The following is a 22106-nucleotide window of genomic DNA, read 5'->3' on the forward strand; positions in this document are numbered from 1 at the left end:
TGGGTCTGTTGTGGTCTTACTCTTAGTTCTTCAATTAATTAATTCATTCAAATAGTCCTCTGCATTGCAACAAAGTTTTTGTTTTTTTTTTTAATGGAGAAGTCCCTTAACCAACAGTTTTATTTTATTGTCCTGAGGATATGTCCGTGGATGAGAGAGAGAAATATCAATCTGATGCCTTCCATAGGTGTCCCAAAGGAGGGGTTCGAACCTGAAACCTAAGTGTGACGTAGCCACCAGGGCCCAAAGTTCTTTTTAAAAGTTGGTGCTAATGGGATCCTAAAACCCTCCCAACCCTCCCCCCACTCCCTCCCTCGAGGGTAAAAGTCAACATTTCTTAATATGGTATTGAAGGCCCTTTGTTTCAGTCCCTGCCTACCTCTCTAGCCTCATCTTTTTAAAAAAATCTTTTTAAATTTTATCTTTTGTTTTTAAATGCATTCATTTTACAGTCACAATTTCATCCTAGCCTCACCTTTCACTTCCAACCTCGCCCAAATAAACAGACTTGTACTTCGTGCTGTGTACGTACTGTTTCAAGCAGGCACTGAAAAGAGCCATGCTTTTAAAAAGGTTTTTAAATTTTTTACCTATTGATTTTAGAGGGAGAGAGACTTGTTGTTCCACTTATTCATGCATGCATTGGTTGCTTCTCGTGTGTGCCCTGACTACATCGGTGATGCTGTAGCCAACTGAGCTACCACGCCAGGCCTAGCCATACTTTTCTTAAAGCTTCCTCCCCCTTTCATACATTGTCCCTGTTCCCTAACATGCTCTCCCCATGGCTGAAATCTGATGGCCTTAAAGATTTAGACCAAGTGCCTGTTCTGAGAAGTATTCCCTGGCTACCTCCTCTCCCACTCTCTCCATCTGATATGCATGTGCTCTCGGTGCAGGATCCTGTCATTCTCATCAGAGCCCTTGTAACTGTTTTTCTACCTGTCTCCACTGATCTGTCTCCTGCAGAACAGGGACTGCCTCTTTCTCAATTATGAATCCCCAATGCCCAGAGTGGCACAAGGCATAGAAGCGGCACTTGCTATGCATTTTCTGGGTGAGTTTTTCGGCATCGGTTTCCAGGTGCGCAAAGACACCGACACTAAGCGGGGCTAGAGGAACTCATGGTCTCGTGTGGCAGTGCTAAAACTTCGCGGTCTGAAAACCCCTTATGCTCTTAGAAATTAAGAGTGGCATTTCAAGTGGGTTATATCTCCCAGTACTTAACATATTTAAATGGAAACTAAGAAAATTTTAAAATATTCATAGAGATAAGCCCAGACACAATCATATTAATAAGTTTCTCAGGAAAAACAATATGTTCACCTCCACAAATTAGTGAGCATAAGTTATTTTTACATTTTTGCAAATCTCCCTAATATCTGGCTTAATAGAGGACAGCTGGATTTTCAGAACCTACTTGGCTTTCTTTTACTATGTTTTTGAAGTACTATATATGAAGAAAATCTAGTCTCACTCGGAAATGTGGGAAAAGATAGTTTCTGATAGTTTCTTATCTTAAGGGTTAGTTGCAATGTGGAGAAACCATTATCAATACACTTTTTTATTATTTAACATTAAATTCTATTGGTCTGTATCGTACTTTGGTTGGCTCTTTTACTCAGGGATAATTTTGTAACATTGGGCATTGGTCATTTGGAAAATACTGATTCACCAAGCTGAGCTATGCAGATGTTCCAAATGTTGACACACTTCAGTATACATTATTTTTAAAAATCACATTCCTAAATATCAAGACTGGCTTTAACAGGTAAGTCTGTTTTCAGTTTTGGGAAGTTTAAGTCATGAAGCTCATGGTGGCAAATATGTTTTCAAAATTCTAATTTTCACTTGAAAGTTCCATTGTATCATCGGCGATAAATACTGCCCGGTTTTTCTCTGAGTTGACAGACTCATTCTGTTCCTTTTTCAGAAAAGTTCTGCCTGCTCCCCAAGTCTGATAACCATGGTCTTTCTGCCAATCATTCTTTCAAGTCAATATGGAATTCTGTGGGGAAAAAAAAAGGCAGCTCACAGTGTAAAAAACTGTTTTCCTCAAGATACTGTCATGATCTTGTGTACAGCAGACAGGCTCAATGCTTACTTCCCAGTACATTCCACAGAATATTGAAAAGACTTGTTATTCAAGGAAGAGATTTAATAAGGTTTTTACTGCTTCATCAAGGACAGTCTTAAGTGAAGCTAGCATTTATCTTTAAATTGCTAGTGCATGGTGGTAAGAATACAGTGACTATTAGTGCACTGCCTGATTTGTGCTAAGGCCATTTACCCACCAACATTTTTGCATCATCAGTACAAACACTGACACTGGAAAAGGAAAGAAATGTCCTACTATTACTATGAAAATAATCTTGACCTTATGGACCCCTGAAAGGGTCTCGGGAACCCCTGTGCCCGAGGAGCATGTTTTAAGAACTGCTGGTCTAGTGGGTATTCAAGTCTCTTCCCAGAAGGCTCCCTGAGGCACCACTAGGGACAGGTATGTGTTTGGGGATGTGGAGACATGCAGGGAAGTAGTAGCAGGAGTGAACAGCTGCCCAGAGCTCACAGCCGGAGTTCAACAGTCTAGACTACCACTTGTTGGAGAGGCTGGAGAAGGGATTTGATCCCTAAGATCCTCAGCTCACGATGATGCTGGACATTAAATCTGATTAGAGAGCCGCAGTAGTGTGTATGGGAGTTGCCAGTCTTTTGCGTCAGGGAGGTGATAATACATCTCTATTTTCCAGTGCTTAGCACAGGCATGGCTTAGCAAATATTGAATGAATTAATCACAAGTGCCAGGAGTAATGGCAGGAAGTTGGCACCTTCCTTCATGGGCTGCCCTGGGGAGGACAAAGTAATTCCATGTACTTTACACTGACTCTGACAGGGTGGGAGTAGATGTCACGGCTTCAAGGAGGTGAAAGGAGCCCAGAGTAGGGGCAGATGGGTGGTGTTTGTGTTCCACTAGGAGAAGCAAGGAAATAACAAGCTGGGCAGCAGGGCTGGTTAAAGAATCATGCATGAAAACAGTGGCAGACCTGCCACATGGTCCATGCAGTGTGGGCAGAGGGGGCGAATGCAGAAGGAAGTGGAAGCACACCTCACTCACCTCCCTCCTCCCTGAACCTTCAGATTAGCCGAGCCACCGGAACAGGGCTACCAGCACCCGCCTGGCCACTAGGGGAGCTCTGCCCCTACCTCTACAGTCTCACATCTGGGTCAAGCTTTCTCAGTTCCTTTTCTAGTGCTGTTCTAGGCAGTAGGACAAGGCCTTGGAAGGACAAGTGCCCCAACACAGTCAACAGTAGAACCGACCTGAGGCAGCCTCACTTGGGTTTTTTGCTTGTTAAATGCCTCAACCAATTCTTTTAGGCCCAGACACTTGTATTTTATTGGCTTATTATTTTTAGCAAAGCTGCTTTTGAAAATTCGAATTTGGTCAGGAAATGAATTTGTTCACATACACTGAGCAGTTAGGAAGAACAAAGTGTCCCTTGTAGCCATAAAGGACAGTGGCAGTAGCTGTCCCCACAACAAGAATGACACTTGGTGAGGCACAGGAGCTGGCCAATGAAATCGGGGACAACAAAAGTAGGACTTCCCAGGGACAGCTTTCTGACAAGGATGCCCCTTAGGGGTCTGGAGGAAGAGGCTTCGCAGGGGGAATTGCTATGATCTGCCCTGCTCCATTCCTGAGTGACAGCAAGCTGGCGACAGAACGCCATCCCATTCTCTCCCCCACTGCCTTACGGGAGTCTCCCATCTCCTCACCAAGCCAGGCAGAGGTGCAGGCAGAACCACCTTTATTGGAGCGTGACTTGTTTGGAGCTGACAACCCCACAGCCCAACCACAGGGAGCTGGGGCTGCAAGGAGGGAGAGAGTATCAAAAAGGGAAGAGTAGAGCTGAGGCTGTGGGGATTTGCCAGAAGCTGCTGGCAGGGTGGAATGGGCTGGGGCCCTGGCAGGTTCAGACTGAGGTACAGCAGCGTTAATAATACTCTTGGAGCGTTAATACTCTGGGGAGGGGCAGGCACTTAGGGGGCCCTAGGGCATGAAGGCACTTGGAGCTGGGAAGGGACAGGGGATGTGCAGCGGACCTGGGCGGAGCCAGGCCCAGGGTTTGGCAGGCACTTTGGAGAGTGCTGGGGTTGGGGGGTTGGGCCCGACAGCCCAGGAGGCTTTGGTAGTGGCAGGCACAGTCTCTGGGCTGGGTCTGCGTTAAATAGAAGCGGATGCCCTAGTGCTCGTCTCGAAGCTCTGAAGGCAGGAACTTGTACTGTTGCTGTCGGATCTGGGCTAGCTTCTTCCGCGCCTCTTCTAGCTCTCGTTCCTTACGGAGCATCTCTTCCTGTGCAGCAATGATCTGAGGAAGGGGATCAGGGGCTCAGTTCAGCACGTGTGTGCATTAGGGTACAGGGTAGGTGGGACCAGCACAGGCAACGTGACTGCCCTGCGGCTGCTGTCCCTCAGAGTGTCTGACACAAAGCTCACCTGGGCAATGCCACCGACCATCTTCTCCTTCACCACTACTGTCTCGTTCTCCTCGTCTTCAAAGGCTGCTGCCTTCTGTGCCGCCTTCACCAGGTTGTCCGAGGCTCGCTTCACTGCATTGCCAGCAACCTGGGCAGAGAGAAGGCGGCATGAGAGAATTCAGACAGTGTCCCAGTCGAGAGAGTTCCCCCACAGAAAAGCATGTCTTGGGGGTGACAATTTAATGCAGCATAGCCCAAGGTATAGTGGGATGGGTTAGGGTTCCTCACCTGAAGCCGTTTCATTGCCTCAGAGTCCTGGTCAGCCTTGACCTTGCAGGCCACGAGGAGCTGGGCTGTGGAGGCAGCTACTTGCTTGGCTGATGAGATGAGCTTCTCCTGGCTGGCGTGGCCTTGCACAGCTGCATTGGCTGCCTCACACAGATTGTTGGTGGCTGCAGCCACCATCCGGGCCTGAAGTGAGGAGATAAAATTAAAAAACGCCTTTTGCCCTGGTCCATCCCCCCACTAGTCTTCTTCGGTCACTCCAGTTCAGAGAGACCGAGGGGGTGTTGTGCACTCACAGCAGAAATGAGGCCCTGGGACCACTGCCCGTCATCCAGTGCGTTGGCTGGAATGGCGCCCACCTGTGGAGGAAGGAGAGCCCGTTTGGATCTGTGCTCTCCACATGTATGTAAAGGCCTCCTGTTACAAAGAAGCTGCTGGTCCCCACGCTTCTGGGTATCCAAGTACTTACCTTCCCTTGGGCTACCAGTTCCCTCTGGGCAGCTGATGCAGCCTTTACCAGGGCACTGGTAGCTGCTGCAATGGACTTGGCAGCTTCCAGTATCTGCTCCTCGAAGTTCAAGGACTCATCCGCCTCCTGCAATAGAAGCAAAGGTTGCAGAGAGAGTTGCAAAGTAAGAGGGGGCTGAAGGTGGGGACTTTCTGCCAGTAGGAGGGTAGGGAACAGGAAGGGAGCAGGACTGACCTTGGGTTTGGCCCGGGGCTTCAGCTGCTCCAGCTTTTTGGCTGCGGCCTCAATGGCAGCTGCAGCTCCCAGGAGCTCATTCTCAGCAATGACTGTGGGGTCCTCTGGGTCCACCCACTCTGTTCCTGGTGGGACAAAGGGGGTAAGGAAGGGGCTGAGCCAGAGCAGGGAGGTCAGGAGCTCTGGGCATCATGGTTAGTATCACCAGGCCCATGGGAACTACTGGCAGAGGCCGGCTCAGAGCAGTCCAACTGGAAAACAGGGACCTCCCGACAAAAGTGTTCCTTTCCTCCCTGCCCCTGGTCACCCCTCACCTTTCATGGCCTCAGCAGCCTGGATGAGCTCAGTGACTGAACCAGCAACACGCTTTGAGTGTCCTGTCAACTGCTGCTTCAATTCCGGGCTTGGCTTCTGCAGGGTCTGGGGAAGAAAGGGGCAGGGAGCAGAGAGCATCAGACCTTAGCTTCTATCTTGACCTAAAATCGGGGTAGACCATGGACCGCCAACACCATCCCATAGCTGCTCCACGCCACAGCCCACGAGTACCACACCACCCGTCCAGGTGCTCTCTGCACATGTGGTAAAGACAGTGGGGCTGCATGTCACTCACCGGCTGACAAGGAGCAGAGAGAATGATGAAATGAGAAGAAAGAAGAGATGACGAAGGTAGAGAAGGAGGAGGTCAGGTGGGAGGAAGGGAAATAAGAAAAAGGAGAGGAAGAGGTAAGTGTGAGAACCAAAGATGCGAAGAATGATGGGGCCCCAGTGGAAGGGAGGCTTGGAACTGAGAACAGATTTGGGAAATAAGATGGTGAGGCGGGGAGGAGATTTGAACAAAAAATCACAGAACTGTGTCTGGGGCACGTGGGAAGAGGACTGTGCACTCCGGGAGGCTGGAGTGAGGAGCAGACCGCTCCCTGCTCACCAGCAGCACGTGGTCCAGCAGCTCCAGGTAGCCATTGGCACATTCCCGGCCGTAGTGCAGGGCCCGAAGCCGCACATCAGGGGCCACTTCTGGGTGGTAAGCAGCTTCCTATACCACAGAGTAATACATTAACTTTAGGGTCCCAAAGAGCTCCAGGTGCCCCGAACCCCTTCAGTTTCTCCACTACCATGTTCTGTCCTCCAGGTGCCTCGCTCCCAGGGTTTCTACCTTGCAAGCCCGGAGCATATCTGCAATAGCACGACGACTCAGATTGGCTGTGGCAATGACATCTTCCTGGCGACAGGAGTTGCCAGCGGCAACAGCTTTGGCTGTTGCCATGGTGATTCCCTTGGTCATTCGGATGAAATCTTCTGGGGTAGAAGTCTTGGCAGGCGGCTCTTGTGAACAGAAGACCTGTTGGGGCAGAACAGGAGGAAACACTTCACAGTGAGACTAACGCAAAGCAGCGTTCGGGTAATTTGGTTCATTCATCCACGTATTCACTCAGCAAGCAGACCCTGGGCACTTATTGTAGGTCAAGGCCTTGGAGAAGTTCACACATTCACAGCTGATACAATAGCAGGCAGCTGGTCATCATTTCTGACTTCAGGGATTGGGGAGGGTTTGTGTGAAATTAAAGCAGCAGCTTTTGAGGTAGGTTTTTCATTCCATCTCAAAATAAAACTAAACTAAACTACAGAGAAGCCCTGAAGAGGGTGAATGGCTAAGGTGAGACAGTAAAGAATTGGGTCTTCAGAGGTCTAGGTAACAGACGAGCATTTCAGGGAAATGGTAGGGTGGGAATAACCAGGATATCAGGTGGAAGAGTTTGAAGGAGTGTTCTAGAATGTAGGGGTGGTGGAGAAAAGGTTGTTGGGGCCTTGAAAATCAGACTTAGGATTTTACATAATACATAAAAGTAATAAAAATACTCTGATGTATGTGCCCCTCCAACAAATTGTTAAAGACCAGCTAGGTGGCAGATTCGGTGTCGGGTGCTAGGGATGTAATGGAGAAAAAGGCAGAGAAGGAGCTTACACTCTAGTTTTGGACGCAGGCAGAAGGCAAGCAAACACGCAGAAAAACTAAAGACTATTATTATTTGAGAAGGAAAATAGAGAGAGAGAGACGTGCTGTGAAGAGAGAGAAAAATGAGGTCCTTCAGAGAGGTGGTCAGGGAAGGCCTCTGTGTGGTGCAGACATTTAAGCCGAAGCCTGAAGGATTGGAAGGAGCCAAATTTTCAAAAGGCTGGAGAAAAAGCAAGTTCAAGGGCCTAGAGTGGGCAAGAACTGACAACGTATGAGCCTGGGGTGCAGAAAAGGAAGAGACGGGTAGGATGGGTTGGAGGAAGCCAGCAGGGGCCACGGGAACAAGGCAGCGATGGTAAGAAGTGTGAACTCTACCACAGAAGCCAGGGCCATCACTAAAGGGTTTTAGGCAGTGAAATGACACAAGTTATATTTTAAAAAGATAATTCTGGCTGCTTTGTAATGTATTGGGGAGGAGGTGAGTGCACAAACGGGGAGGTAAGATCGAGGCCATTACACACAACTACGGACCGACGGTCTGGGCAGGTGGCGGTGGGAGAGCCAGGAAAGGAGCCGGTGAGGTCAGGAGGGGGCACCAGCAAGAACTGCTGACAGGCCGACATGTGGGGGATGAGGGAGAAGGTTACAGCTGGAACTGAGTCACTAAAAGGTGACATTTACTGAGATGGGAAGGACAAGGGAATGGTCAGGTTTGGGAGGAGGAGTGTGAGGAAAAGGGAATGGGGAAGGGCAGTTGGAAGGATTTGGCAATAGCCTGGATACGGGGAATAAGACAGGGAAGTCAAAGATGACCGAGGGGCATCTTCGCGACTGGGAGGCTGCTGCCACCATTAACAGGAAGTAGTGTGTCAGGAAGAACAGCTGGATGGAAAGCACTGAATCTCACTGAAGTCAAATGTGCCATTGAAAATAACTAAACTCAGAACTGGAAGTCAACTTCTTAGAGAACAATAATGCAAGTGGTTGAATTTGCAAAGAGAACCCGGAAAGAGGGCTATTTGTACAATTTTGGAAAGGCCTGGTTTACTCTGTTGAAGGCGATTCAAAGATGACTCTAGAAGAGAGATTACAGAGGCGAGAGAAAAACCAGTGTCAAGAAAGCCAAAGGGGAGTGGGGTGGGCAAGGCAGGGGAGAGCAATGGGGGAAAAACAGGGACCACTGTAATTGAATAACAATAAAAAAAATTAAAAATGAAAGAAAACCAAAGGAAGGCCCTGGCCAGGCAGTTCATCTGGTTAGAGCGTCGTCCCAATATGCCAAGGTTGTGTGGATCCGTCTCTTCCCTACTTCCTTCCTTTCTCTCCCTCTCCCTCTCAAAAAAAAAAAAAAAGCCAAAGAAAAAAATCTCAGAGAGAGGCTTATACCCCATTCAAATGCTTTGGAAATGTCTGAAGACAACTAATAGGCCCCTGGTGACCCTGGGAGCAAGTGGGAGTGTGGTGCTGAAAGAAGACAGCTGTCAAACGGTAAGAAGGTGAAGGGGGATGACCTGAATGCCGCTCACTTAGGAAGTTTGGCCACGAGCGAGAAGAGCGTGTGGGACTGTACAGTTCCGTGAACACACGTGAGGTATGGCCTCCCAGTCCAGCACGACCCCTCTCTCTGACTCGAGGGCCTGGTGCCCCGACTCGCGCTCACCGCCAGCTCCTGCCGGATGTGTTCTGTGGTTGCCTCCAGGGCCCGCGTGCCTTTGGTAGCCTCATCTTCCACCGCTTTCACAGTCTTGAGCAATGATGTCACATTGGTCACCATCACCTAGGGGTGTCAGAGGGGCAGGGGAGGGGATCATGTGAAGGAGCAGGAGGGGGAGCGCTGACCCGCCCCCTCTCCTGAGGTTGCTCTCAGCCCTCTAACCTTGGCAGAGTTCTTGAGCTGCCACACAGCGGGGTCATCCCCGACTTTGCCAGCCGCAGCCTTTGTTGCGCTGATGAGGTCTCCCAGGGCCTTGGCCACGTCTTTCACTGCGTTGATCAGCACCACCTGTGGGACGGCAGCGGCTCTGGTCCGTGGGAGTTACAGGGGGAACAGGAAGTGGATCCGACTAGAATTGGGGCTGTTAGGTGGATACCTGTGTCTCAGGGTCCTCGGATCCCAGGCTGGCTGCACCCAGCTTCACCACATCGGCGAGGCGGGTGATGGTGGCCACGGACGACTGGGCGGCCTGGGCCAACTTCTCCTGGCTCCCAGCTGCATTCTGCACCAGGACCTTGGTGTCTTCCACCAGTACCTTTGCAGTCTTCAGGATTCCCTCCCTGAGGGAGGGCCCAGCCTAGTCAGGTACCCTGTTCCTCCAGCCTCTTCTGGCCTCACCCCACCCTGCCTCGCTGAGGCCCCATTCCCTCCTCACCGGTGGTCAGCAAAAGTTTCGGCACCCTCGCGGTTGAGTGTGCCGGCAGTAGCAAACATGATGGTGGTGTCAAGGTCGGCAATGATGCCGGACACAGCACTGGCTGCTGTGATGCAGGCCTGGGTGCCACGATTCCCAGCTTGGAGTGCAGCCAGCACGTGGGAGACCTGGGAGAGGGAAGTCACATAATGACTGGCACATGCCATGTGAAATGCAAAGGTCACCAAGTGCCTAGGAGAAGGGATAAAGGAGAGGGCTGGGGCGGCTGGAGGAGGACGGGAAGGTCTGCAAGGTTGGAGAGCCAGTCCCCCAGTCTGCCGGGATAAGCACAGTTAGTCACCTTTTCAGAGACTCTCCGGGCACACTCTATGAGCTCCTTCTTGGTGTAGGAGTCACTGGGGCTGCACTGCAGGGCTCCGGCCTTGGTGACCAGGGCAGAACAGCCATGCCCCAGCTCCTGCACCCGATGCTTGATGTGGGCACCTATCTGTGGGCAGATGGGAAAGGAGATGGATTTTACCAGAGGCACGCGGACAGTTCCACTGGGCTTAGAAGGGTTGGTAAGTACCTAAAAACAGGCGTCATAGCACACAGACTTTTCCTGTTTCCATACTCTTGTGGCAGGAGGTCACTCCCACACAGGGATAATAATAGCACGTGGGCACAGCTGGTGCGGACTGTGTTAAGTGCAGTGAGGAGGAGGGGGGAGAAGCACCTTATGCTGGAGTATTTGAATTAGACAGCTGGGGGGTTACAATTTGGCCTCTATGAGATTGTGGAGGGTTTTGGGATTGGGGATCAGGTGTATCTTGTTGAGATCCAGTTACTTGCTTTCTTGGAAAGCCAGGAGCTTAGGGAAGGAAGAGCTTCCTGGCTCTGCACCAAGGAAGAACTAAGAGGGGGCACAGACTTGCAGCAGGACAGAGCGCAGCCCTAGGCCCAGAGGAGACTTGGCAGAGGCCAGAGCAGTGGACTGGGAAATCCTAGACCGCAGGCTGCCTCCTCTGTCCCTGTACCTGAAAGCTTTGAACCCATCCCTACGCAGAGCTCTGGTCACTCTTTAGTGGAGGGGCCCTGCGGGTGGGTCCCCATCTATGAAAGGCTAGAGGGAGTTGTGGGTGGGAGAGCCCAGAGGCTGACATGATGGGAACAAGGGACATGCCACTGGGGTCTCTGTGAGGAGCAGGGGGGAGGTCAGAGCTGCCTCCATGCTCACCTCTTCATTCTCAGCAGCCACAGCTGCAGGCTTGGCCTGTGAGGCCAGCCGGCCGTAGTCACTGGTCAGCTGGTTAGCGAGAGGGCCCAGCTCCTCTGGGCTCGTGTTTGACTTGGTTACCTGGTAGTAACGGAAAAGGTGAAGTTATGTCCAAACTCAGCTCCCCAAGGGCAGTCCTCTTATACTCTCCCGAACTCACCATCTCCTGAACGGTGACAGCAATGGCCTTGGCCGTCCGCACCATAGTAGTCTGGTAATCCACGAAGGAACCGTCTGGTTCGCCCATGGGTCCTTCATCTAGCTGAGGGGGGAGAATAAGGAAAGGGGAAAGATTGTCACAGTCTCTGCCCCTGTGCTCAAGAACCCTGGCCCAGGGTAGCTTCGGTGTCCATGGGCACCCCAAGACTCTAACCTGGTTGATGGCCTGGGTGATGGAGTCCACCATGCCACCGACGACCCCAGCGGCACTAGCTGCCTCGTTGAGAGTTGCTGTCAGGTCCTCTACGGCCTCTGTCATCATCTGCACAGCCTCTTCCAGGGCTTCCTGGGTATTAGCTGCTTGCTGTGGGTTGGAATGAGTGAGTTTGTGTGTGTGTGTGTATGTGTGGGGTCCTGTTCCTGTTTCTCACACCCCTATCTAGTAACAGCCCCCCTCCCAGCCCTCAATACCTTGGGGTTGCCACCAGCCTCCTTGGCTGTGTACAGCAACTGCAGGGCAGACTCCGCCAAGGTTTTCGTCTGGTCCAGGAGTGCCATCTGCTGTGGGTGGCTCAGGGTCTTGGAGGCAGCGCCCACTGCAGCCAGGGTGAGCGGCTCGAAGTACTGGGCCATCTGAGACACCTGAGGTGAAGCGATGGAATGGGTGGGGGGTCAGCTGGGCCAGGTACTCTCTTCCACCCTACCCCCAGGACCCCCCTCTTATCTCCAAGTACCTTGTGTCCCAGCTGGGAGGCTTCAGCCCGGGCAGCACTGGCCAGAGGCTCAATAAGATGAGAGATTTCCTGCACCGCAGTGAGCATCTGAGTGTGCAAAGCCTGAGGAAGAGGTGGACATTAGCCCTGTGACCTGGAATTAAGACCTTCTACTCCCATAGGACACCCCACACTTCCTTCCACACCAAATCAACCAATGCCCTAGGCATGTTCTCCAGAAGTCCCTCTGAAGCCCATTCCCGTCTTCAAGACTGACCTCTCAGGACACAACCTTCCACCTAACCTCCTTCCCCCTTACCTCTTGAGAGATTCCCTCACGGGGAGCAAGCTGCTGGCTGACCGCAGCGAGGGAGGCCTGGTCCAGGTCCCGTAGACAGCTGTTCAGAGCTGCAATGGCCGCCTCACACTCCAGCTGGCCTGGAGCCTTGTCCCTGCAGATACATCACAGGCTGTACAACACTGAGACTATCCCCTTGGAACAAAGCCAGCCCATCTATCCTGTGTCCCCCAAATCTCGGAAAACAGGGTCTTCCCATACCATCCTATCTGTTTGCACCTACGTGCCCACCCCTCCATTCTGCCACAGGGTATGTCCCCGTTACTCCAGTCCTCCACATCCCCTCAGTACCTCATGCTTGTAATAAGCTTCTTAATGGAGTCCGAGACAGTGCGGGAGTGGCCGGCCAACACTGACCAGCGTGGCGGGTCCCGGGGATTGACTGCCAGGGCTCGGGCCGTCTGGATCAGTCCCCCGGCGCTCTCCAACATCGTCTTGGCAGAGCTCACAATGGGCTCCATGGCAGCCCGGCCCTGGGGAGAGGGGCAGAGGGAGGTGAGTCTCACGGCTCCCAGGAGTTGGGGCGGCAGTTGGCCCATCACTCCTCCCTTCGCATTTGCCACCTCACCTCAGGGCTGATCTGGGCAGGAATGCTAGCGAACTCAGGGTTGGATGCAAAGGCACTCAGGTTGTCCACCGCCTCCAGCAGCGGAGCTGTGGCTGCTTGGCACTGGGCACGGTTCTCCTCGGTGAAGGCCCCATCCAGCGCCTGCCGTTGGGTGACAGAGAGGCCCTCAGGATGGACTGCGGGCAAAGGAGGTGGAGCCCAGGTCTCTCCTGGGCTTGAGGGTGTGGGGACAAGCCGGTGATGACCAGCACGGATAGGAAAGGGCTCGGGTTTGGGAAGGAATTTATTAGAAGGTCTCCGGGAATAGTGAGAGGTCTCAGGGGAGAGAAGACTAGACAGGTCAGCGAAAGGCTGAGATTCAAACGCTGGGAACCTTGATGGTCTTGACAAGATTGGCTGTGCTGTTGGCCACCTCCTTGGCGGACTGTACAAACTGGCGCTTGGCGGTGGGGTTGGCGGTGCGAGCAGAGGCCAGGCGGCAACTGTTGCACAGTGCGGAGGTGTGCTTGGCCACAATGGTGGCCGCAGAGAGCACCTGGAGAGACAGGCGAGTGAACAGGCATGAGGTGGGTGGGTGGGTGGGCGGCCCCCCCCCCCCCGGGGAGGGGTCCATGTTAGGTTGGGGGACAGACAGCGGTATCTTTGGAAGTCTGACTAGGAAAGAAAGGGTTGCCTGAGAAGTCAAGATTTGGGAGACAAAGGGACCCAAAGACGAGCAGGGTGTGTGTGTGCCTGCATGTGGGGGGTGGGAATGACAGACGGACACACTAACAGAGACATTCTAATGGTGTCAGTAGGAAGTAAGCTCAAAACAAACATCTATAGCAAGTCATGAACTCAGGAGTAGCTGAAAGAATGATGAGAAATGTGACAAGAAGAGACAATTACCCAAAGAGAAGCTGTGTGTGGCAGGTGAGAGATGGCTTTCGCCCTCTCCTCCCCCACAGCCTGCATCTCCCTCCTTCCCCACAGGGCCAGTCCTCCTGGTTTGGGACCCTTCCCCGGACGTGCCCATGGTACCTGTGCCCTGGAGTTACCTGGGCCTGGGTGCAGCCAGGCTCCCCCAAACTCTGACAGGCCATCTGAATTGCCTGGTTTGCACGGGCAAACTGCGTGGGCTCCACCAGCCCCTGCTGTCCTGCTTGGCTGTTGGGGTCAGAGACACCAACCAGGTACGCAGCCTGGGGAGAGAGAAATTTGGGGGTGAGGAATAAAGACAATCCCTCAGGTAGAAATCAAATGGTGGTAGTGAGGACAAAGGAGAGTAGGAGTAAGTTTAGTGACCAGGGGTCTATGACAGTGGAGGCATTAACGAACCATACAAACTAGGTATTAACAAATTAAAGAAGTTATTGAACAATATTATCAAAATGATTAATTATGAACCAATTAAACCACCTCTAATAAGTTATTAACAAACTAAGTTAAAGGTCTCAACAGCAGCACTATAGAGAGCTCCCACCCCTACCCCAGGCATGCAAAGCCTCTTCTAAAGACTCGGCTCTAAAACCATGGAGCCTGTTAGGCTAATTAACATTCACAACACCCCCAAGCTTCGGAGATTTGGAAGGAGGAAAGGGGAATGTGTGTAATGGTTGCCAATTTTCTTTTATGATTGAAAGGCCATCATAAAGTTTGATTCATACTTCACCACATGATGGCTTTGCTTTTTCCTTTTTGCTCTTCCAGAAATAAGTCAAGCCACATACAGCCCCACAGAACAGGAAGGACAATGGGAGGGAGGGGAGATTAAGGGAGCTACATGGTAGGCTTTCAGGGAAGGAGTCTGAGATGACAAATTCAGTATTAAGCCAATATTAAGAATTCATATATTAAAAAAATAAATTCATGTACTAAAGCAAAATACTCTCGGAGCTAATAGTTGCCTTATATTCTATAATGTAGAAAAAAGCAAAGTGAAGTGGTAACTGAGGGAACTGGGAATTTAGTCACCGGTACTATCCTAGTAACGTAGTAATTACGTGAAAGAATTAGTCCACACCCAGAAAGCCGGGGCTGGAAAAGGCCCACAGCCCGGACAGTGCAAGCACGGCCCAAAGTGCCAGGGTCTGGGCTGACAGCAATGGAACTGCGGGTGCTCCCGACTACTGACGCGTATCTGTACACCAGGGGAATAAAGAACCCCCCGTTTCCACGTAGTTGGCTTTGCAAACGTAACGTGAGTGTCAGGCTGAGAGGAGGTGGAGATGGGAAAGCAGGGGCATTCCAGGAACTATCGGGAATAACCTGGGCAGCCGCCTCGGTGAAGCCACAGAGAGCCTTGGAAGCCGTGGCAATGGCCTCTCCAAACTCCGGCAGGTTTCCATTCTTGGCGTTTTGGGAGATGCCAGTCATGGCCTCACCCAGTACCTAAGGAACAGAGGGGATCAGGAGGGTCAGGCCCTGCCATTGGTGGGGTGGAGCAGCCGCTGGTTAGTTCCATCGTCCTGCTCTCTGCCCTTCTGGGTTCCCGGCTGCACCCACCTTCGAGTTCTCCATTACACTGTCCAGGCAGCCAAAGTAGGACATGTCATTGATGGGCTGGACTGGGTTCTCCAGGAGTTCCCGGACCGTCTGTGTGGGCGGAGAGCAACGTAAGACACCTCCCTCAGCCCAAACCCAGAACGCCTTCCTCAAACTCAGCCGTGCTCACCTCCAGTTCTCGCAGGGCATTGTCACATTCCTTCTGGCCTGGCGCCTGCTGGGTGCACATGGTGATGAGCTGGTTGATGCTGTCAGTCACGGCCCTGGGAGGGACAGGAAGTTGAGAGAATGGGCGCACAGGTCATTATTCCCGGGCCCTAAATACATGGGGAGTCTCTAGCTATTTCCCTTTATATGGAACCACCTGTAAGCCAGGGACACCTCAGGAAATGCCCCTTCCCTAGTCTCTCCAATGGTACCGGGCTGGGCTTCCCAGCCTCTACTTACCGGGCAGCTGCAGCCAGCTGACTCTTGAGGTTGGGGGAAGCCGGGTCTGTGGACAGGGCCTTGGCGGCCAGGAGAAGTTTGCTTGAAGACATGGAGATGCCCTTCAAGTTGGATACAACTTGGGCCCGGTCCTCCTGGCTCTGTTAAAGGTGAGGAAGTCAACACATTGTCTGGTCCCTCCCTACCTGTCTCTAAAGGGGATCTTTTGTCCCGGACACTCAAGTACTGCTAGAGACTAGGGAGAGGAGGAAACCAGGAGCAGAGCTCCATGGTCACAAAGGTGCCTCCTATCTAAACCTTGAACCAGACCCTGTGCCTCTTCATACCGGAGCCTGTCCTGCCATCTCCACGCCAGCTTCCAGAAAGGTGCTGAAGTCCTGTCCAAATCGACCTGAGGCTCGGGCCAGGTCCTGAGGGGTTCCCCGAGAGGCCTGCACCAGTTCTGTGGCTGCCTGATTCAGCCCAGCAGCAGCTTCATTCAACCGGCTCTGAGCTTCTTGAAATGTCCCAGTGCTGGGGGGAAGCTGCAGGGTCAGTGAGAAAGTCAGACGCAAGAATATGAGGAAGGACTTGGTAAAGGAGCGCTGGGACATGGGCCCAGAGCCTGCAAGTGATGAAAGGGAATGCATCTGAGAAGTGAGGCTCAAGGAGAGGTGTAAAGATGAAAGGAGAAGCTTGGCATTCTTCAGCTCCTATGTTCCCCCCACACCCCGAGTCCTCCTACCGAGTCACTGAGGAGTCGCTTGCTGGCATCTCCCACTGCTCTCAGGGCGTTATCCACATCTCGCTGGCCAGGTAGGCAGCTGACACAGCGGTTCAGTGCCTGGGTCACTGCTTTAGCCACCTGAGGTAGAAAGGAGATGGAGCATTGCCCAAATGGAAAACAGTTTGGGAGATTCCCTCCTCCACACACAGGGCATGAGAGATCACTGCTCCACTGCCCCTGAAAGGGAAACGGGAATGGGGGTGCTGTAGCTGAGCAGGCTTAAATTAGGGTGTCCAGTGACAGTGACCAAATGCCCCCAAACCTGGTGTTTGGCTGGGCCTCTGCCACAGTCTGAGAGAGTGCCGTTGGGACAGAGAGAAAGGGTGGGACAAAGGGAGGACAGCGACCCGAGAAGCTGTTCCTCTGTCAGTGCAGACGAGGCTTTGCCCCCACTGGAGTGGGCCTTCCGATGGAATCTGGAGGAGAGGGAGGAAGGGGCCCCTCCCCAATACCTGACCTGGGCGAGCCGCTGCTGGCTCTCGGGGTCCCCTGGGTGGCCAGTTGCCTTTTTTGCCTCCTCGATGAGGCTGCTGGCCTTGTCCAGCACATCACTGGCTGTGTCAAGCACAATGGCCTGCACTGCAGGGTCTGACGTCAGGGCAGCTACGCCCCTAGCGGCCTGGGCCAGTGACCGAAGCCCGCCTGCCACGTCCCGTGCTGCAATACCTGGGGAGACGGGAGAGGAAGGCAGGGGGAAAAGGCACTTTTGTCACCAGTTGCCCTGATCCCAGTGCTTTCCTGTCAGGCCCTGTCCCTTATCCAGCGCCTGTTCCCCCATCCACCTCACTATACCCACATACCTGCATAATTCTCGTTGCCCTGGGCAACCTCCCCCAGCAGCTGGGCGATGGCGGAGCTCACTGCTTTGGTGCTGTTGCCTAGGTCCTGGGCACATTTCTCCATCTGGGGATGCAGGGGGAGTCTCAGGGCAGGGCTCAAGCACAGGAGAAACTGGGAAAAGGGAACTTTAGAAGCTGCTTGGGGACCACTGGCAGTTTTAAATGAGGTTTTGGGCAGCTCTGGGGCATAGGTGGGAAGAAAGACTGCAGGGTTTAAGTAAGAATGAGGTCTTGCCCTGGCTGGAGTGGCTCAGTTGGCTGGCGCACCATTCTATAAACAAGATCATGGGTTCAAGTCCCAGTCAGGGCACATACTTAGGTTGTGAGTTGGGTCTCTGGTCAAGTATAAAAGGCAACCAATCGATGGATGTTTTTCTCTCCCTCTTTCACATGGATGTTTCCCTCCCCCACCCCCCACCAGCCTTTCTCCCTCCCTTCCCCTATCTCTACAATCAGTAAGCATGTCCTGAGGTGAGGATTAAAAAAAAAAAAAAAAATGAGGTCTTAATACTTACTGTCTCCCCAGGTAAGGGTTTAAGCTTGCCATCTCGAGCTGCGGCCTTCACCTCCTGCAGGTCTCTCTCTAGGTTCTGCACCACACTCAGGGCAGAATCCATCTCCAGAGGCCCACATGCTTCCTGAGCCTACGGTGATTTGGGAATTTGGGGTGTAGGAGGCACTGCTGCGTCCTACTGATGCCTCAGGTTAGGGCATTAGCCTGTTTCAGGTTATTCTGCAGACTCCCTATTATCCCAGGACTCCACCCTCATCTTGCAAAAAGAAAGGCAGTTCCCATACCTTCTGGGCAGCAGTGCGCAGCTCGGCCAATGCGGTGCCAAGGTTTTTAGCACACTGACTCAGCTGCATGGCTGAAGCCTGGTCCTGAATCGTGGGCACTGAGGCCTTCGCAGCTGCCACCATCTTCCCACCTGGCTGTTGGGGAATAGGCAGGCGGATGAAAGGTGTCATCCTCACTCTGGGCTTCATACAGGAACTAATGCCAGCCAGGACACGGTGAGCAGTGGGGCTCAGGACTGGGACAGAGGCTTTGGGCAGAGATTCACATGCTGGGAGCTCGAGGGGACTTGGGAGGGCAGGACAAGTATGGTCTGAGAGGTGGGTAAGTGTGTCTTGCCTGAAGGAAGCTCTGACTGGCAGCAATGAGGGCTAGCTGGGCACTGGGACTATCTGGCTGAGCTTGGCTGCCTCGAACGCCCTGCACCAGCAGTGGAATCTGCTCTGCCACAGCCTGTAAATGAAAATGTTGTGAGAGTCACTCCCCAATACTGGCTGGGGGGGAAGTCCCTCTCCTCCCACGCTTCCTCCCACACACTTCCTGGAGTCACACCTTGCAGCTCTGCACCAGCAGGGGCTGGGGGCCAGCAGAGACCTTGGGGGTGGAGGCTGCATGTTGTGCTGCGGCGATGGTCTGCGTAGCGGAGGCTGCAGCCTGCTTGGCCGCATGCTGTGAGGACAGAGTAGTCAGGACAAGCCCTGGGCATTCCCAAACCCAGTCCCTGGCTGACCCTGCCCATGCCATCCTCCAAGGAAATAGTAAGGGACCCTTTCTCCACACGCCCCTCCGAGTTTCAGTCCCCCGACAGCACCCACACTCTCTTGCTCCTGGTTTGTCCCCCAGCCTCACCTCCAGGCGCTGCACCAGCTTTTTCTTGATGGCGTTCTGCGCGGCCACGTTAGTTGCCATGCGCAGGCCCTCGGCTGCCTCCCGCAGCCGCTGCTGCTGTTCTTCGCTGTCAGGGTGGGCCGCTGCTCCCTGAGAGGTGGGGAGACAGTCATGCCCGGCACCCCTGCGGATCCTCCATAAGCTCTGCTCCGACCTGTCCAGACTCAGCCTGTCTCCCAGAGTCACCTCTAATATCCCCACTGACAGGCAATGATGACACAGGCACCTCAGGCAGGTGAATGGGAAACTGTGGGTGGACCCTGGGTCCCCTTTGGGATGCTAAAATCCCTTCTTTAGGTGGGTCGGTTTATTGTCCTCTTTGGGGAAGGGGCCATGTTTCTCCCCCAGCTCCCCACAAAATACCACTGGCAAACGGGGGTGAACTGGACTCTCTGGAACAAGGAGGACACAGTTTAGAGCAGGGATTTCAGGGACACCACAAAGCAGGGGACCTGACTGCTCCTGCAAACAAAAATACCCCAGGGTCCAGGGGACCTGGGAGTTTTTGGTTTCTTCTGATGGTCCTCTGCACCCTGTCCCTGTGTCCCGCTGCCCTGTCTCTGAAGGACTAGCGGTGGAGGCCTGGGACTGAAGGCCCAGGTGCATTCACAGGAGAGACCAGGAAGCAGAGGGACCCCAGGCTGGTGGTCATACGAAAAGTGGGGAAAAGAAAGAACAGCAGACCTTGGACTTAGAGGAAGAAAAAGAGTGCGGCTGCCAGTCAGTGAGGACTCCGGGAATCATACTGGCTGGAAGCCTGGGCCACGGTCCACTGTCCACTGTCTAACTTAGGGACACATTTACTTCCTAAGTGCTCCCATATTTGTTGTCGTATTTTCTGCTTTACCCACATCTCCCCCACCGGAGGGGGACCATCTGAGCTGGTCTACTTCCCATCAGGGCCCAGTCTGGGAGTCTGCACAAAAGTCTCTGTACCTTGGCGGCCTCCACCATCTTGGCCGTGGCATCAGCCAGGATCTTGGCAGCGCTCAACAGCTTGCGGGAGTTCTCCAGGTCGCTCTCCCCTTCGGCGTCAGCCTTGATGGCGTTGACCAGGTCAGAGGTGGCTTGGGCCAGGATGCGGGCCTGTCGCACCATCTCACCTGAGGGGACAGGGCACAATCAGGTGAGGAAGCCAGAGTCACCGACAGATGCCAGGGATGTGGGAAGTGGTACAGACAAGGCAGAGGTGAGGCTCTTTGTGACAGTGGAGAGACCAGGAGAAAATCCTCGCGTGACTTTCTTGGAGTTATTATTTCCTAGGTTTAGGATCTTGGAGAGAAACAGATTTCCTGGTGGGCTTTGACAGGTATTTTCAGCAAAGTCTTGAGAGGGTGAGACTCGTTTTGTAAAGGCTTTTGGGGGTGATAGGATGGAGTGGGGATGGTTATCTCCTACTAAGGCCACTTCCCACCAGTATTTTCATACACTGATATATTCTTCCAATGTGCCACAGAAGGCAGAGCAGGGTATATTCCTATGTTACACATGGGGGACCCAGTCTCCTCTGCTGAGTCCTTAGAGGGAGGGGCAGGTCTGCACGGAAATGTTCAATGGGCTCGGGGAGCCTCACTGGGGTTCTGTGCCTTCCCAGTGGTGGAGTCCTTACCAGCATCACCCATGGAGCTGAAGATGTTCTCGGTGACTGTAAGGATGGTGTCGGTGGCCTGGTCGTAACGGCCAGCAGGCCCAGCCCCGGTGGCGTGGGCCCGCACGTGCTGCAGCAGCTCATTCAGGGCCTGCGTGACAGCTGTGGCTGCAGCTCCCACCCCCCGCAAGAGCTGCCCATCCTCTGTCGCTGCCTGGGAGGCGGACACACAGCCCTCCACAGCTTTGGCTACGAGTCGTCCGGCCTCCACTAGCTGCTCCTGGCAGACAGGTGAGCTGATTGTAGGTGCCACCACCTGTGGGCAAACTGAGTGTCAGAGATGTAGGCGAGGGAAAGGAGTCAGGAGGTGAGATGTCGCTGGCATTCATGGCAGTCACTGGGTTAGGGAATGCGACCAGAGGAGCCACCGAGATAGAAGGAGAGGCTCCTGTGCAGGTGGTAGCATCACCCCTTAGCACAGGCTAGAAGCACCTTTGGGACTCACCTTGGTACAGGCCACGAGCTGGGAGGTGGACAGGGCACACTGTGTTGCTGCAGCGATAACCTGGGTCTGAAGCCCCGAGTCCTCCGTCCGCTGGGCCACACTCTTGGCCTTGAGGACCAGGGCAGCCGCAGCACTTGCCACAGCCTTGGCTAGTTGCATGAGCACCTCCTGTGAGAAAGCAGCAGTCAGCATGACCTGAGACCAGGCTTGGGATCCCTGGACCCTTCTCAGAGGCGTAAGCTGGTTCATTATTCCCACTGATTCCAATCACAGGACAGGGTATGCAGAAGCAACCAGAACTACCCCAAACCCCTGCCTTGAGCGCCCGGAAGGACAGAACACCACCACAGAACAGACCCACACCGAGAGAAAGAGCCTACACCAAAGGGGGAAGTGTGCGAGGCGGATACACTCGGTCGGCCATGGGAGGGAAGGGCAGCGCTGTTACAGTGAGGTGGAGAGAGGGGGTCCTTGGGGGGCCCCTCCCATCTCCAGCTTCTTTTCTCCATTTCCTCTCAATCTTGGTTGGGACCAGTTACCCTGGAGTCTGGGGAACGAGCCCCTGCACTGCCCTCCCTGATCCCATCTCCTGAGCCCCCCCCCCCATCTCCCATTCTGTTCTGCTCCCCCAGGAGGCCAGGGGAGAGGTGCAGAAACGAGTGTATGCGGCTCAGAGGACAAAGCTGGGAAGGCCCAGGCCAGAGGCCGTTACCGTGGGGGGATCGGGGTGAGATGGAACCCCAGACCCTCTGGGTGCACATATCTGCATGGGAAATCCAGGATGACGAGTCAGTGAGGAAAGTGGTTTGGGGTGGGGAGGGGGAGCTAGAGGAACACTGCCCCAGGGGTGGTGAGATTTAAAGGATTGGAGGCGGTTTAAGATGTCCTCCAGTGAGGGCCAGGGCAACGTATGGGAAAGACAGGGAAACAATGACAGGCGGCTAAAACATATT

The 22106-nt window shown here is 53.4% G+C and overlaps 1 protein-coding gene across 2 annotated transcripts in view; it reads right to left on the reverse strand.

Annotated features, from left to right (window-relative positions):
* Positions 1-3789: 3789 nt before the first annotated feature.
* TLN1 (talin 1) overlaps positions 3790-22106 on the reverse strand; it is a 31347-nt gene continuing 13030 nt past the window's right edge. The window contains exons 18-58 of one of the 2 annotated variants that reach the window (XM_037036203.1): positions 21866-21916; positions 21154-21321; positions 20670-20964; positions 19997-20163; positions 19022-19150; positions 18725-18841; positions 18512-18625; positions 18175-18309; positions 17892-18020; positions 17338-17440; positions 16995-17203; positions 16496-16615; positions 16098-16295; positions 15772-15911; positions 15494-15587; positions 15325-15414; positions 15088-15210; positions 13878-14021; positions 13214-13375; positions 12841-12981; positions 12564-12745; positions 12234-12366; positions 11936-12037; positions 11673-11843; positions 11416-11565; positions 11203-11304; positions 11004-11123; positions 10128-10274; positions 9788-9954; positions 9509-9692; positions 9295-9420; positions 9079-9195; positions 6618-6803; positions 6390-6497; positions 5779-5884; positions 5465-5589; positions 5231-5356; positions 5058-5120; positions 4765-4947; positions 4496-4624; positions 3790-4367 (exon numbers count right to left, since the gene is read on the reverse strand). In XM_037036203.1, coding sequence (XP_036892098.1) covers positions 4242-4367; positions 4496-4624; positions 4765-4947; positions 5058-5120; positions 5231-5356; positions 5465-5589; positions 5779-5884; positions 6390-6497; positions 6618-6803; positions 9079-9195; positions 9295-9420; positions 9509-9692; positions 9788-9954; positions 10128-10274; positions 11004-11123; positions 11203-11304; positions 11416-11565; positions 11673-11843; positions 11936-12037; positions 12234-12366; positions 12564-12745; positions 12841-12981; positions 13214-13375; positions 13878-14021; positions 15088-15210; positions 15325-15414; positions 15494-15587; positions 15772-15911; positions 16098-16295; positions 16496-16615; positions 16995-17203; positions 17338-17440; positions 17892-18020; positions 18175-18309; positions 18512-18625; positions 18725-18841; positions 19022-19150; positions 19997-20163; positions 20670-20964; positions 21154-21321; positions 21866-21916 — 5682 coding nt within the window. In that variant the 3' untranslated portion in view covers positions 3790-4241. The remainder of the gene's footprint in view (positions 4368-4495; positions 4625-4764; positions 4948-5057; positions 5121-5230; positions 5357-5464; positions 5590-5778; positions 5885-6389; positions 6498-6617; positions 6804-9078; positions 9196-9294; positions 9421-9508; positions 9693-9787; positions 9955-10127; positions 10275-11003; positions 11124-11202; positions 11305-11415; positions 11566-11672; positions 11844-11935; positions 12038-12233; positions 12367-12563; positions 12746-12840; positions 12982-13213; positions 13376-13877; positions 14022-15087; positions 15211-15324; positions 15415-15493; positions 15588-15771; positions 15912-16097; positions 16296-16495; positions 16616-16994; positions 17204-17337; positions 17441-17891; positions 18021-18174; positions 18310-18511; positions 18626-18724; positions 18842-19021; positions 19151-19996; positions 20164-20669; positions 20965-21153; positions 21322-21865; positions 21917-22106) is intronic. The other variant, XM_037036204.1, reaches the window with a different exon arrangement.

Source organism: Sturnira hondurensis, unplaced genomic scaffold, assembly GCF_014824575.4.
Source record: "Sturnira hondurensis isolate 20B ecotype Veracruz unplaced genomic scaffold, ASM1482457v3 Scaffold0022566, whole genome shotgun sequence".
In the NCBI taxonomy this organism is placed as follows: domain Eukaryota; kingdom Metazoa; phylum Chordata; class Mammalia; order Chiroptera; family Phyllostomidae; genus Sturnira; species Sturnira hondurensis.